This window comes from Marmota flaviventris, chromosome 1, assembly GCF_047511675.1.
Source record: "Marmota flaviventris isolate mMarFla1 chromosome 1, mMarFla1.hap1, whole genome shotgun sequence".
In the NCBI taxonomy this organism is placed as follows: domain Eukaryota; kingdom Metazoa; phylum Chordata; class Mammalia; order Rodentia; family Sciuridae; genus Marmota; species Marmota flaviventris.
Window position 1 is genome coordinate 91,128,536 of NC_092498.1, and position 16,239 is coordinate 91,144,774.

At 43.1% G+C, this 16,239-nt stretch overlaps 1 protein-coding gene across 1 annotated transcript in view; it reads left to right on the top strand.

The window, feature by feature from the left end:
* The first annotated feature begins 3,235 nt into the window (after positions 1-3,235).
* The window catches only part of Fkbp9 (FKBP prolyl isomerase 9), a 47,923-nt gene continuing 34,919 nt past the window's right edge, over positions 3,236-16,239 (top strand). The window contains exon 1 of the mRNA XM_027939637.2: positions 3,236-3,616. Within this exon, the coding sequence (XP_027795438.1) occupies positions 3,384-3,616 (233 nt within the window). The 5' untranslated portion in view covers positions 3,236-3,383. The remainder of the gene's footprint in view (positions 3,617-16,239) is intronic.

The following is a 16,239-nucleotide window of genomic DNA, read 5'->3' on the forward strand; positions in this document are numbered from 1 at the left end:
TTCTCATGCTCTTCCTCCCTATCCCATTTTGAGTCACCCCTCTTATATCAGAGAAGACATTTGGCATTTGTTTTTTAGGGATTGGCTAACTTCACTTAACATAACCTGCTCTAATGCCATCCATTTGCCTGCAAATGCCATGATCTTGTTATTTTTTAGTGCTGAGTAATATTCCATTGTGTATAAATGCCACGCTTTTTTAATCCATTCATCTATTGAAGGGCATCTAGGTTGGTTCCACATTCTAGTTATTGTGAATTGTGCTGTTATAAACATTGATGTGGCTGTGTCCCTGTAGTATGCTCTTTTTAGGTCTTTTGGGTATAGTCCGAGAATGGGAATAACTGGGTCAAATGATGGTTCCATTCCCAGCTTTCCAAGGAATCTCCATACTGCTTTCCAAATTGGCTGCACCAATTTGCAGTCCCACCAGCAATGTATGAGTGTACCTTTTTCCCCCTGCATCCTCACCAGAACTTATTGTTGTTTGACTTCATAATGGCTGCCATTCTTATTGGAGTGAGATGGTATCTTAGAGTAGTTTTAATTTGCATTTCTTTGATTGCTAGAGATGGTGAGCATTTTTTCATGTATTTGTTGATTGATTGTATATCCTCTTCTGAGAAGTTTCTGTTCAAGTCCTTGGCCCATTTGTTGATTGGGTTATTTGCTTTTTTGTTGTTTAACTTTTTGAGTTCTTTGTATACTCTAGAGATTAGAGCTCTATCTGATGTTTGAGGGGTAAAAATTTGTTCCCAGGATGTAGGCCAATGGCACATGAGAGTAGGTCTGGTAGGAAAGGTTGTCCTTGCTCCTACTGAATGATACTTGGAGGATAAAAGATCCCCTTGTGTTTCAGGATGATGCTACTTACACATATTAGCTGTATCTGGGGCAGCCATGTTGCAATCATGAGGTAGTAGCCACCCTCCTGGTAGATGAACAGAGACCCCTGGGCCCTTGGGGAGGTTATATAGACAATTGATTAATGAGTTCTGGACCTGCTGCCAATCCAGACTTCCTATTTTGAGAGATGATACTTTTCTTTATTGTTTAAGAGATTTTGAGTTGGGTTTCTAATACTTATAGATAAATATGATTCCTAATACATAATGCTGTGCAGATCATCTACCTCCCCCAATTGATACTCTCAGAAACCTTATGGGGCAGGGTAGACAAGACATAAGATTGAGGTTCAGAGAATAAAGGAGGAACATCAACCTTATAACCAAGATAATCTGTCTTCTAGTCCAGGGTTTTTCATCATATCTCAAGGTGAATTCAGGTGTGTAGTCAATACTGGGAGTGGGAGAATATCTAAGAAACCCTTGGGGAGGGAGTAAGACGGGGAGCTGATAGAAACTAAGTTCTCTGACTTCCCAGTGGCCTCAGTTCAGCTCGGATGGCTGGTTGAGGATATTTTTCTTAACACTGATGATTTCTTTTCTTTTTTTTTTCCCAGTGCTGGGGACTGAACTGAGCTTCGCCCATGCTAGGCAAGTGCTCTGCTGCTGGGTGGTGACCCAAGCCCAATGCTGGTCATTTCTTTAGCCCTGCTTAGTGAGTGCCAAGCTAAAGTTAACAGCTTGCATCTTTCAGCCTCCAGGATTTATTGCTCTCAGAGGAACTTCCAATTCATAAAACCTCCTTTATTCCAGGATCAATAAAAAGTAGATTTTTTTTTTCCTTTGGTGAACTATCTCCACCAGATTGTTTGATTTCATTGTTAACATTTGGCTTAGATGTTCTGATGAGGTTATGGACAAAACCCTAGTCTTCTGACTTTAATTCATTTCAATCTGTTTTCAGATCCCCCTTCCCTTCCTTCAAGCTGCTCTGCACCCCTAAACTGGCCTTTGACCTTTCAGATATTCCTTTTTTAAATTTGTTTTTAGTTGTTGATAGACATCTATTATTTATTTATTTATTTTTATGTGGTGCTGAGGATCAAACCCAGTGCCTCACACATGCCAGATAAGCGCTCTACCACTGAGCAACAACCCCAGCTCTAGACTTTCTTTTCTAAAATATATTTTAATTTTATTATTATTTGGTACTAGAAATTGAACCCAGGGGCACTTAACCAATGAGCTACATCTCCAGCCCTTTTTAATTTTTATTTTGAGACAGGGTCTTAGTAAGTTGCTTTGGGCCTTGCTAAGTTTCTGAGCTGGCCTGGTACTTGCCATCCTCCTGTCTCAGCCTCCTGAGATGCTGGAATTACAGGTATGTACCACTACCTACACCTTGCTTATTTTTAAAAATTGGTGCTGGTGATTTCTTTTTCTTTTTCTTTTTTTGGTAGTATTAGGAATTGAACCTGAGAGGTGCTTTACTATTTCTATTTTTTTTGTTTTTCTATTTTTTGTTTTTTGTACTGGAGGTTGAACCCAGGAGCACTTTACCACTGAGTTGCATCCCCAGCCCTTTTTGCTTTTTAAATTTTGAGAGAAGGTGTTGCTAAATTGCAGAGGGTCTAGCTAAGCTGTTGAGATAAGTCTTGAATTTGAGATTCTCCTGCCTCAACCTCCCAAGTTGCTGGGATTACACATCTGGCTGGTGATTTAGTGTTCCGAAATTTTAATCAATTAAGCCAATTCTAAGCACAGGATGCGTTTAACTAATGAATTTCTTGTGGCAGCTGGGTCTCTATTATGAAGTCCTACCTACATGGTTACGTGTATGTGGATCTGTGGTTTGTCTGTAGTTTTATCAATCCACACTGCATCCATTGATGACTTTGTGCACATTAAGCAACTTAAAACTTTCACCCGGACAACTATCAGGATGAAACATGACTAGCATGTTTAGCGAGGCATGTCTAGCAAAATATGCCTCCCCCTTTCTCTAAATATTAAAAAAAAAAAAGCCGAAGGATGGCTTCGCTCAATGTAGATTCTACCCTTGTAACTAATTTAAAACAAAACAAAACAACCAAGTTTCCCCCTTTCCGCGAGGCAGTAAGGGGAAACTGGATCCGTGGCCACGTAGGAGCTTCTCGTGGCCCTAAATGAGTCTCTAGGGAGGGGCGGAGATCAGCGGTTGGGCCTGAGCAATAAACTCTCCCAACCTCGGACCTCAGCCCCGCGCGGAAGAATTCGCCAGGTTCGGGATGCAGATTGGGCCCCTCTCCAGTTGCCACCCCCTCTTCCCGGCCGGCCAACTCCTAAGCCCAGCGGAGCTGCGCGCCCGCCCCCGGCGCGCGGCTCCTCCCCTCGCGGCTGGGGCCGGGGGGCGGGCAACCAGAGAGGGGGTGGTAGCTGCCGCCCGGACAGGACCCGAAGGCTTTTCCACGTTTGCAAACGCCGCTGCGCGCCTAGACTCGACCCGCGCCTCCCGAGCTCCACTCTGCGCCCCCTCTCTCTCCTGTCTTCGCTGCCCGGATGGCGTTCAGGGCCCGGGGCTCGCGACCCCTGCCGCCGCCGCTGCTGCTGCTGCTGCTCTGGGTGACCGGACAGGCGGCGCCTGTGGCCGGCTTGGGCCTGGGCTCCGACGCGGAGCTGCAGATCGAGCGGCGCTTCGTGCCGGACGAGTGTCCGCGCACCGTGCGCAGCGGTGACTTCGTGCGCTACCACTATGTGGGGACGTTCCCCGACGGCCAGAAGTTCGACTCCAGGTACCGCGCACGCCCTTTGCGCCCGCTGTCCCCTCTCCGGACAGGCCTTTCCCTCCCGACGGACCTCCCCCAGCCCCGCCCCGGGATCCCGCGCTCCTTCTAGCCCCTCCTTCCTCGGTGCTCCCGGATCCTGATCTCACGGTGGCGGGGGTGCGCCTCCCCGCCTTTGTGCGCCCCAGGCTGCCTCGCTCGCTCCCAGCTGCTGGAATCCTGGATAAGATCTTGCCCAGCTGAGCTGAGACAGATTCCGCCCTCTCTCTGGTCCCAGCGCTTTGACGCTCGCATTTACACACGTGTGTAAAATGACCACACTAGGAGACCCCCAAGAGTAGATGTCGATGAACGCCTGCCGCCTTCCTTGACTGCCCCTTGGCGACCAGTCTCTTGAGTATCTAATCAGAAATGCCTCTCACAGATTGACGATGACGTTGAAGCTGAGATAATCGCAGTTCCTAACATTTATTGAACTGTTACACGCTAGGCGTAGTTTTTTTTTTTTTTTCTTTTTTTGTGCTGGGAATTGAACCCTGGGCACTTTACCTCTGAGATCCTCAGTCCTTTTTATTTTTTATTTTGAGATAGAGTCTTCCTAAGTTGCTAAGGGTCTTGCTAAGTTGCTGAGGCTGGCCTCGTATTTGGGATCCTCCTGCCTCAACCTCCCAAATTTCTGGGATTACAGGCATGCACCACCACACCCAGCTGTAGGCATAGTTCTAAGCGCTTTCTATGTATTGTGTACAGAATTAAATGAGTGTGTATGTATGTATACACATAGCACTCATTTAATCAATAAGTCCATTACACACACACACACACACACACACACATTCGTTTATTTCTTATAACAATCCTGTGAACATTTTACCATTGAGGTAACTGAGGCCGCCGAGGCTAAGAAACTTGTGTAGATGGTGGAGTCAGATTGGAATCCCTGAAATTCAAGTTACAGACTGTGCATGTAACCTCCACTGCTTTCCCTTTCCCGGTTGACAAACATTTCTCTGAGGTGGGAGGGGGGTCCACAGCAGTCCTTGCCCCTGGGGCCTTGTACTGGCCTAGTGATTTCTTCTTTCTACTCTGTCCCAACATCACATTCATTAGGATTCCCCAGTTTCTCTCCATTATAGCTTTGGGGTAAACAGGCCTCCTGTATCAGGCTACTGTTCACTAAGGCTTTTGTTATAAACCCTAGTCTGTGCCAGCAGTTCTCATAATGAATCATGGGACTAGGCCGAGAACTGTTTGTTGAGCTGCTGCTATATGCCTGAGGCTGTGCTGAGCTTACTCACTAATTGAAAACTTGCTGTCTCTCTTGCCTTATTTAAAGGCAAGGAATGAATATACAGAAATTATTTAGCACACAGTACTATCTGGTACATACGGGAGTGCTTGGAAATTGTCATTCCTTGTTTCAGTTGCTGTTCTAAAACAAAATAGAGATACAGTTCCCATATCATACAGTTCACCCATTTAGAGTGTAATGGCAGTTGCAGTGGTGCATACCTGTAATCCCAGGGACTCTGAGGCTGAGGCAGGAGGATCATGAGTTTGAGGCCAACCTCAGCAACTTAGTGAGACCCTGTCTCAAAAAATAAAAAGGACTGGGGATTTAGCTTAGTGGTAAAGCACCCCGGGGTTCAATTCTCAGTACCCACCCCTGCAAAAGGAACATATTTGTGATGGTTTAGTATAGCCACAGAATTATGCAAACATTTCAACTATCTAATTCCAGAACATTCCCATCACTCTGAAAAAGAAATGCTGGACCCATTAGCATGCACTTCCTACCTTTCATCCACCTTCCCTCTAGCCCCTGGCAACCACTGATGTACTTTATGTCTCCATAGATTTACCCTTTCTGGACGTTTCATATAAGTTGAGGTATACAATTTGTGGTGATTTGTATCTGTTTTTTTGTTTTTTTTTAAAGCATGACGTTACCAGATGATATCCATATTATCATGTATCAGTACCTCATTCCATTTCATGGCTGTGTATATGTTCTGTTGAATGGATATACCACATTTTGTTTATTCTTTTATTAGTTGATGGACATTTGACTTGTTTATACATTTTGGCCATTTTGAATGATGAGGTTATGAATGTTCACATTCGAGATTTTGTATGGACATGTGTTTTCATTTCTTTTGGATATATATATACCCAGGAGTGGAATTGCTGGATCGTATGGTATTTGTGTTGAATTTCATGAAGAACTGCTAAATTTTTCCATAATGACTATGCTGTTTATATTCCTTGTTCCTAGTTCTTGTCATTATCACCAACACTTGTAATTCTCTCTCTTTTTTAATTTGTAGTTGGACACAATACCTCAATACCTTTATTTTATTTATTTATTTTTATGTGGTGCTGTGGATTGAACCCAGGGCCTTACATGTGCTAGGCAAGCACTCTACTGCAGAGTCACAACCCCAGCCCCTCTTTGTTTTTCAGAAGTAGGAATTAAACCCAGAGCCTCACTGTAGTGCCACTGCTAGGCAAGTGCTCCACCACTGAGCTACATCTCTGACCCCTTTTTAAAATTTTATTTTTGGGCTGGGGATGTGGCTCAAGCGGTAGCACGCTCGCCTGGCATGCATGCGGCCCGAGTTCGATCCTCAGCACCACATACAAACAAAGATTTTGTGTCTGCCAAAAACTAAAAAATAAATATTAAAAAAAATAAAATAAAATTTTATTTTTGAGATAGGGTCACTGAGTTGTGTGAACTTGTGATCCTCCTGCCTCAGACTCCTGAGTATCCGGAATTTTACTTCTTTGTTATAGTCATCCTGGTGGGCATGTGGTAGTATCTCATTGTGATTTTGATCCACATTTCCCTAATGCTGATTAAAGCTGAGCATCTTTTCATGTCTTCATTGGCTGTTTGCATGTCTTCATTCATTTGATCATTAGAAAATAGGGAAGAATTTCTTGCTTGAGCTGATTGATGGTCATTGATAATTTGCTAAGTAAAACTGGCTTAGAATTTTGGAAGGCTGGAAATGTGGCTCATTGTTGGAGTGCTTGCTTAGCAATGCATGAGGGCCTAGGCTCTACCCCCTAGAACCACAAAATAATGATAATAATAACTCCCCCCTAGAACAAGTTGTTCTACCCTCTGGGGATGGCAGCCACTGTGAGGCAGCACAGGACAGCAGAAAAAAAACACATTGAAGCTACATCCAGTCATCAAACATTTTATCCAGTATCTGCCTCAAGACCAACTAGTCCTAGTGCAGCACATCCCCACCCACCCTGACCGTGGTACTTATAGCCTAGGCAATTGCCACATGACGTGGTAAGTACAGTAAAAATAGTATCATATCCTGCCTCACAGAGTTTATACATAGTTCTTACCATGTGCCTTCATATACATTAATTTATTGAATCTCTATAATCTTAAACGAATTTATTTAGCCTCATAAGACAGTGAAGAAGATACCTCATTACAGACAAAGAAAGTGAAGCTAAGAAAGTTCAGATGACTTATTCATTCAAGATACCTAACTACTAGTGAAAATTTTAACCCAGGCAGTTTGTGGCCGCAATCTGTGGTGTACCCATAAATATGGTGGAAGAAGGCAAGAAGCTGTGAAAATACACAGGAGGCTTGACTATATGTTGTGTGTATAAATGGGGATGGTGGTCAGGATGGAGTCCTGGGATTGTAGCGTTAAGACCTAAGCATAGCTGGGCATGGAGGTGCTTGCCTATAATCCCAGCAATTCGGGAGACTGAGACAGGAGAATCTGCAAGTTTAAGGCCAGCCTCAGCAATTTAGCAAGGCCCTAAGCAAGTCAGTAAGACCCTGTCACAAAATATTACATAAAAAGGACTGAGGATGTAGCTCAGTGGTAAAATTGTTAAATGCTCAGTACCTAAAATAAATGAATAAATAACCTAAACATAACTAAAATTTACTAGGGAGGCACTGAGGGGTGTGGGCTGGGGTAGGGGTGAGAGCATGGCAAATAGAAGTGAAAACGTGGAGGGTTGGCTCACGGGGTTGGAATTAGTGAGAACTGGTCAGTATGGTCTGGGATTGGAGTAGGAGTCAGGTAGTGAAAACAGGAACAAAGGGAGAGATAATAGGAGGCCAGAGAGAAAGGTTGAGCTAGCCTCTTTAAAAAAAAAAAAAAAAAATGACTTTATATGTTTATTTTGGGACAGGGGATTGAACCCAGGGATACTTTACCACTGAGTTGCATCCCTAGTCCTTTTAATTTTTTGAGACAGGGTCTCACTGCTTCACTTAGGACCTTGATAATTTGCTAGGTAAAACTGGCTTCGAACTTGAGATTCTCCTGCCTCAGCCTCCGAATCTGTGTGATTACAGGCATGCACCACACCTGGCAAAAATGATTATATTTTAAAATTTGCAGTTGACATGTAAGAAATGTTCATATTTTTGGGGTACAGTGTGATTGTGATGGGCCAGCATTTGAGAGCTCTTGCTGCCTGGTTGTAGAGTTTGGATTTTGTCTAAGGATAGTGGAAAGCCATCGAAGACTTAGTGACTTTGATATTCCTTTACCAAGTTTGTGGGGAGAGGGGAAACCTTAGAGTTTGGGGTTTTGGCTTCTGATTTGGAAGTTTTGTCCAGAAGAAAATATCTGCTGTCATTCTGAGCAGAGTCAGCTTATGGGCATTTATAGTTGCCAGGAGGCCCACACCTTCAGCTCTGGGCCATTGGCTTGGACATGGTTTGGTTTTATTTCACAGTGTCCATGGATGTGCTCCTGTGGCCATTGCTGCAGACTCATCTGGATGGCAGTGTTTACCTGCAGGTTTCCATGAAGGCTTCTTCCTGATTCAGTCATTCCTGATTCAGCTTTTTAAAATTTTTATTTTATTTTTAATTTTTTGTGGTACTGCGGTGCTGTGACCAGCACGGAATTAATTGAGAAACCTGTGAGGGGCAATGGGGGATTAGAAAAGTCAAACAGACACACATAGAGAGAAAGCTGAGACCAGGTGGGACATCAATTCCTGATAAAGAATGAATGACTCAGAGCTACTAGCTCAGAATATTTATTTTATAGGTTTTAACATCAAAAGGGTTTTTCTGAGGTTTCTTCAAAGAAAGCAGGCTGAAAGATGAAGTTCTGGGCAGCCAATTATAATTATCTGATAGTGGCCATGCACAGAATCTTCTTTGAGTAGGGAGTCACCATAGCAACTGGGTAGTCCTAACCTTAGCCTTTGCACAGGAAGTTCCCAGCCGAGGCACGTTCCTGCCACAGGACAATCAAAGACCATGATTCACATCACCACTCCCAACACTGGGGATTTAATCCAGGGTTTCATATGTGGCTAAACTAGTGCTCTACCACTGAGCTACATCCCTTTAAAAACAATTTTTTAAGGGGCTGGGTTGTGGCTCAGTGGCAGAGCATGTGCCTGGCACTCAATGTGAGGCACTGAATTTGATTCTCAGCACCACATATAAATAAATAAAAAATAAAGTTACATTAACAACTAAAAAATATTTGAAAAACCACAATTTTTTAAGAGACATGATCTCCTTATATTTTAAAAGACAGGGACTTCTCAGGCTGGTTTAGAACTTGTGATCCTCCTGCGTCAGCCTCTCAGGTATCTGAGATTACAGGTGTATACTACCTCACTCAGCTTTGATTAAGTTTTTATGAGTTTCATGACATTCCTAGAAATAGAGTAAGGAGAATGATCAATCTGTGCACCATGATTTCCTTTTGGGGACCAAAGTTTAATGTATTCCTGTTATCCTTATGCCGGTAAAATGAGTGTCTCAGGCTGGTGTTGTAGCTCAGTGGTAGAGTGCATGCTTTGCATGTGTGAGGCACTGGGTTTGATCCTCAGTACCACAAAAAAATAAATAAATAAAATAAAAATATTGTGTCCATCTACAACTGAAAAAAAAAATGAGTGTCTCATTGGTTCATTCACAGCCTCCAGATCTGTCTGCAGACCCATAAGGTCTAGGCATTCAGTAAATATTATTGTGGTATTCAATAAATCCCACATGCCTTTGTGAGTATGTAGAGTCTGGATGCTCTAGCACAGTGGAATTCAAACTGTGCATGCATAAGGTTTACCTGGAGAGCTTGGTATACAGAGTTTCTGATTAGAGCTCTGGGAGGGGACCCAAAAATTTGCATTTCTGGCAAGTTCCCAGCTGGTCTGAGGACCATATTTTGGGGACCAAGGCTTTAAAAGAATCATAGACTCATTAACAGGGATCAACTTTATTTTACACATTCACTCATCCATTTATTCATTCAACAAATATTTATTGAGTGCCTACTCTTCCAAGTGCTTGGGATGTAGCAGTTAATAAAACAGAAATCCTGCACTCAGGAGCTCACAGTCTAGCAGAGAACAGTTATACTGTTAAGCTATGTAGTAAAGTAGAAGTCTGTGAGGTCTATGGAGAAAGTTAAAACAGTGGGTTTTGGGATGGAGGATGATGTAATAGGTCCAGAAAGGTGTGATGACATTGGTCCTCTGGCCAGTAACTGACCTCTGAATTCTCATCTGAGAGCTCTTTTGGCTCACACAAGTCACCTGCCTGAGAAGAGTGCCATGTGAGTTGGAGACATGGATATCTCTTCCAAAGAGAAGGGGATTTCTTTGTGCTGAAGGAAGTCAAAGAGAGGCTTTGGGGAGGGACTGGTGCTGAAGCCTGTGATTCAGCTTGGGTGGGACTTCATTCCTTGAAATGGGGGTGGGGGGGATGTTTAAGAGAGTAATGGGATGGGCCAAATCCTGCGCATGAGCAGCAAAAGGCCCTGACATTTGGGCCAAGAGGCAGGGAACCCAGGACTGAAAGGTATATGAAAACCAGAGAAGGCTCTGCTGGCCTTGAATGTTTATGACTGGGATCTCTTAAAGGCTTTTCCTCAGAGGAGTAAACAGATCGATCCAAGAGGTCCTCAATGGATTGATGGTGTGAGTAGGAACCCTAGAGATCAGCTCCTTAGGGCTTCATTTTACACATTCATTCATTGAGCTTCTAATGTTGGGATGTGGCAGAGAATAAAAACAGATAAAAATCTACCCTCAAGTTGGGATGGGGGAAGCACACAAACCCACTCCAGCTGATTTAAGCAGAAGGGAGAGGGAATTAGTTGGAAGGATCTCCATTTCCTCATGGGAGTCCAGAGTCATGAAGGAAGGGGACTTTCTGTGTCTTTGCAAGGGCTTGCAGAGGGGCTCCCTCTTTCCTAAGGGGAGAGCTCCAGCTTGTTTTCCACGCTGCACACAGAACCTCTTGGATCTAGTGCCACTCCAGCTGACTGCCTCAATTCTTGATTCTCAAGAGAGACTATGGGCATGTTCTTTGTCCACTCTGGGTATTTAGTCACGTGGTTCTAAGATGGTGCCTATTCCTCTGTCCCTGCCTTTAAATACTGTTGCATGAAGAAGAACCGGTGGACTAGGCAGCATCTGGGATAGTGTCAGGGCAGCCTGGAGGGGGTATATGGGGACTGAGCCACTAATCAGGTCAGAAAGTGTTAAGAGTGTGAATCTGCACAACAGCTCTTCCCTGAAAATAAGGTGATGCTAGAGAAGTTTCTGGTGGGGGCTAGGGATATAGTTCAGTACTAGGGTGCCTGCCTCGCATGCATGAGGCCCTGGGTTTGGTCCCCAGTACCACTAAATATAAATAGGAGCTTCTGGTGAGGGTTAGTCCTGGGACCTAAGCTGGCTTGGGGGAGAGATCCTAACGTCTAGGCTAATTCTTCTAGGATCTCCTGAGGCCACTGGCAGGCAGGCCCAGCACCCCATGAAAACTTATTGGCAGTACTTTTAATTTTCACTTGTAGAGTATTGCAGACAACTGCACATTCATATTAATGGTTTAATTTGGATGTCTTACTGGACTGAACACTTGTGTAAAATAGAATAATCTATAGGAATCTGACATTTTGATTTGAGCGGTTGCATTAATACAAAAATCCAGGACAATAATGCTTTTAGTTTGCTTTGCAGAGTTTTCCTTTTAATGGTATTTTAATGTGCCAAAGACCATCCAAGCCAGCTATTCACATTTCATGGTCTGATCCTCCATGGAGATATGAATGGATGTGTTGTGTTCTCTCTCTTTTTGCTCCTCTCTGTTTCTTCTCTCCTCCCTCCCTTCTCCCTCCCCTCTCTTCTTTCATTGCAGCCTTCTCTCATTTTTCCATCTGGGTAGCAGACAGGTAGTTTGCCAGTTCATTAACTGGTGTCTTTTCCCCTTGCCAGGTCTCATTATTTGCTGGTGGAGGTGGTTGTTTGAGGGAAATACCTGGGTAAAGGGCCTGGGAAGCCCAGAGTCACCATTGGGAATACGTAGTGTGAAGAGAGAGGAGGGAGGCAGAAAGATCAGACCTTGCTTCCCCCATTTCAAGTCTGCAGTTGAGTCCAGTCTTGACAGTGGATCTCTGCCAAGGGAGGGTATGAGTCATCATCTCACCTGGAGGTGAATTTCAGTTTTCCTCTGATGTGGCAGTGGCAGGACCATCATCTTCATATCAAGTAGGTCCCCTGTGAATCAGCCATCTGAGTTTGCCCAGATGAGACTGGACCAACTTTGAGGCACCCAAAAGCTGGCTCTCTGTCCAGTGCTTGCTCTTTATTACTCTATTTCCTTCCTGTTATACATTCTCCAAATATGGCAGTCTTTTTATTTGTTTGTTTTTGAGATGGGACCGGTCTGTTTCCCAGGCTAGTCTTGAACTTCTAGTTTCAAGCAACCCTTCTGCCTCAGCCTCCCAAGTGCTGGGACTACAGATGTACACCACCATTCCTGGCTTAGCATCCTTTTTATTTTTTATTTATTTATTTGTTCTTTTTTTTTTTTTTGTGGGGGGTGTATCAGGAACTAAACCCAGGGGTGCTTAACAACAGAGTCACATCCCCAGCCCTTTTTGTTTTTTATTTTGAGGCAGGGCTTCCCTGGGTTGCTTGCAGCCTTGCTAAGTTGCTGAGGCTGGCTTTGAACTTGTGATCCTCCTACCTCAGCCTCTGGAGTACTGGGATTTCAGGCATGTGCCACCACTCCCAGCTTAGCAGTCTTTTTTAAGTATTCAAAATACTGTTTTGAATTTTTCATTATCCAAATAGAATCTGAAACTGACATTTACAACAAGCTGATTTTTCCTCCCCTAGCTGAACTGGGCTTCAGTTCTCCTAATGGAACCAAAAGGCAATTTCCTGTTCCTTCTGTGATGCCCATATTTCCTTTGTCTCTGGGTCTGAGATCAAAATACGAGGAATGAATAGAAAATGTATGCCAATTTTTGCAAAAATTTACAAGTTAATTTAGCTGGGCAAGGTGGTATATTCCTATAAACTAGTTATTTGGGAGACTGAGGCAGGAGGATCATAAGTTTGAGGCCAGCCTGAGCAATTTAGGGAGTCCCTATCTGAAAGTAAAAAATAAAAAGAGCTGGAGATATAGCTCAGTGGTAGAATGAGTGCTCTTGGTTTCAATCCCCACTTACTGCAAAAAAAAAAAAAAAAAAAAAAGAAGTTAATTTTAAACAGTAATGTAGGTGGGGGTGTAGTCAATGGTAGAGATTGTGGAGGCTCTGGGGTTTGTCACCAGTACCTAAACAAATAAATAAATAGTAATATATATACACACAGAGTTTTAAAAATCAGATAATTCTGTAAAACTTAAAATTATAGTTGCCAGCTACTGAGAGTAGGAAAAGGGCTAGAGTGTGTGTGTGGCTGTTCTGAATGCACACTGTGACCCAGTGCCTCTTTCTGTACTCTGGCTTCCTTCCCGAGCCTCTTCAGGCCCCCAGGATGCACTGTGGCCACATCTCCTGAATCTGTGCCTTCCCTTCTAGATCCATTCTGATCCTCTGTTTGTTTTCTTTCTTCTTCTTTTTTTTTTTTTTTGTTGGTACTGGGGATTGAACCCAGGGGCGCTCACCATTGAGCAACATCCCCAGCCCTTTTTATTTTTTATTTTGCAATAGAGTCTTACTAAGTTGCTTAGGGCCTTGCTAAGTTACTGAGGCTGGCTTTGAACTTATGATCCTGCCTCAGCCTCAGCCTCCCAAGGCACCAAGATTACAGGCATGTGCCACTGCACCTGGCTTCCAAAATTTTGTTACCATTCCTGGACTGCTGTGGCCTCCTTTCCAGTTATTTAAGTCCTTTTCGGGGAGGAATGGGCTTTGGAGGCTTTAGGGAGTGAATGTGCTCACGTTGCCATGTGTTTTTTTAAAGTGTTTTCTCACTGCAGATTTAAATGTACCTTCAGAGGTAGAGCCACGTTATCTATGTTTTAAGAATAGAGCCAACAGTGTAGTTACTTATTTAAAATAACATGGCACATGATAACGTGTGCTTCTGTGTAGGCAGTTTAATGAGTTGAATATGATAGGTTTTACACAGTGTCTCCTGCCTTAGGGTCCTTGGGTGGATAATTTGAAGAACATCATTGGAGGGTGCTGCAGACCCATCACCCCATGGGGATGGGGCAGGTAGCAGTGTCTGGGGCAGTGATAGAGGAGCTGGAGCAGTGAATGAGCTGGGGACAAACCAGTGGAGAGGAAAGCAGGTTGCTATTCACTGGGTGACCACTATTGGTCTCTCTAGGCCCACACCTGTTCCACCTGTTTACTCTGTGAGGCTCACCTGTATGGACCACATAGTATGTGCATAGTATGTGTTAGGTCATTGGTCTCCCCCCTGATGTCATACTTTGCTTTTGTTCAGCCAGTGGGGCATTAACAGATCAGGGAAAGAAGAGTGAAGTAGAGGTATTTATTTTTTTATAGGGTCACCATGGGCTATGACCCTAAACCAAAGGTCCCAGCTCCTCTAGCTAGTTCCTACCTCCCTAGCTCTTTGGGGCCTTTAGGTCCAGGTGTGACAGTAGCACCCCCTATCCAACCGTAGAAGTACTGCACTGCCCTTGTGATTTGCCATATCCTGTGCACACCTATGCACACAGCTCCTTTATTGTTATTATTATCATTGTTATTGTAAAAAAAAAATTAAATTTACCATCTTGGCCATTTTTAGTGTACTTGAAAATAGTGTGGACTATTTGTACATTGTTGTGCATCAGATCTCTGGAACTTTTGAATATTGAAAAACTCTAGACCCACTGAGCAATTCCTTCCCACTGCCCTCTACCCTAGTAACCACATTCTTTCTGTTTCAATGACTTTAACTACTTTATATGCCTCATATACTTCATTGAATCACATGGTGTTTGTCTTTTTAAAATATATTTTAGTTGCTGATGAAATTTTAATTTATTTATTTATATGTGGTGCTGAGAATCGAACCCAGCACCTCACACATGCCAGGCAAATGTTCTACCATTGAGCCACAACCTCAGCTCATGGTGTTTGTCTTTTATTTCCTTTAATGTCCTTAGGGTTTATCCATAATTGTTGCACATGATGGGATTTCCTTCCTTTTTAAGGCTGAATAAGAATCCATTGTGTTTATATGCCACATATTCTTTATTCATTTATCAATTGATGGACATTTAGGATGCTTTTATCTCTTGGCTATTGCTGCAGTGAACATATGTGTGCAATGAATGTGTGTGTGCAGACATATTTCTCAAAGGTTCCGTTTTCAGTTCTTTTGTATGTGTACCAAGAAGTAGGATTGCTGGATGAGATGGTACTTCTCTTTAGTGGGGAAGGTGAATCTAGGGATGCTATACCACTGAACTACATCTCCTGCCCTTTTTAATTTTGAGACAGATCTCACTAAGTTGCTGAGGCTGGCCTCAGCTTCCAGAGTTGCTGGGACTACAGATGTGCACCACCATGCCTGGCTGGTTTGCTCATTTTTTAACTGGGCTGTAGTTGCTGTTGAATTGTAGGAGTTCTTTAGGTGTTCTGGATATTAACCCTTATATGGTTGCAAATGTTTCCTGCAATTCTGTAGATTATCCTTTCACTCTGTTGATTTTTTCCTTTATTGCTCAGAAGTTTTAAAGTTTGACATAGTCTCAATTGTCTGTTTTTGTCTTTGTTACTTATAGTGTCATATCCAGGAAATCATTGTGAAATCCAATGCCATGAAGCTCTTCTCCCATATTTTCTTCTGGGAGTTTTATCATGTCAGGTCCTATGTTTATGTCTTGAACCCATTTTGAGTTGTAAAGGCAAGGATCCACCTTTTTTCTTTTTCTTTTTTTAATATTTATTTTTTAGTGGTAGTTGGACACAATACCTTTATTTTATTTATTTATTTTTATGTGGTGCTGAGGATTGAACCTAGGACCTCGCACGTGCGAGGCAAGCGTTCTACTGCTGAGCCACAACCCTAGCCCCTCCACGTTTTTTCTTTTGCATGTGGATATTTGTGTTTTTCAGCTCCATTTATTGAGGAGACCATTCTTTCCCCATCATGCCATCTTAAAAAATTTTTTTTGTAGTTATAGATGGACAGAATGCCTTTATTTGTTTATTTTTATGTGGTGGTGCTAAAGATTGAACCCAGTGCTAGGCAAGCTCTCTGCCACTGAGCTTCAGTCCCAATCCCCAGCATGCACTCTTGATGCCTTTTCAAAGACCATCTGCCCATATACATAAAAGTTTATTTTTAAGCTATTCCATTCCATTGGTTTATAAGTCTTTCTGCTATTTCTATACTGTTTAGATTATTAT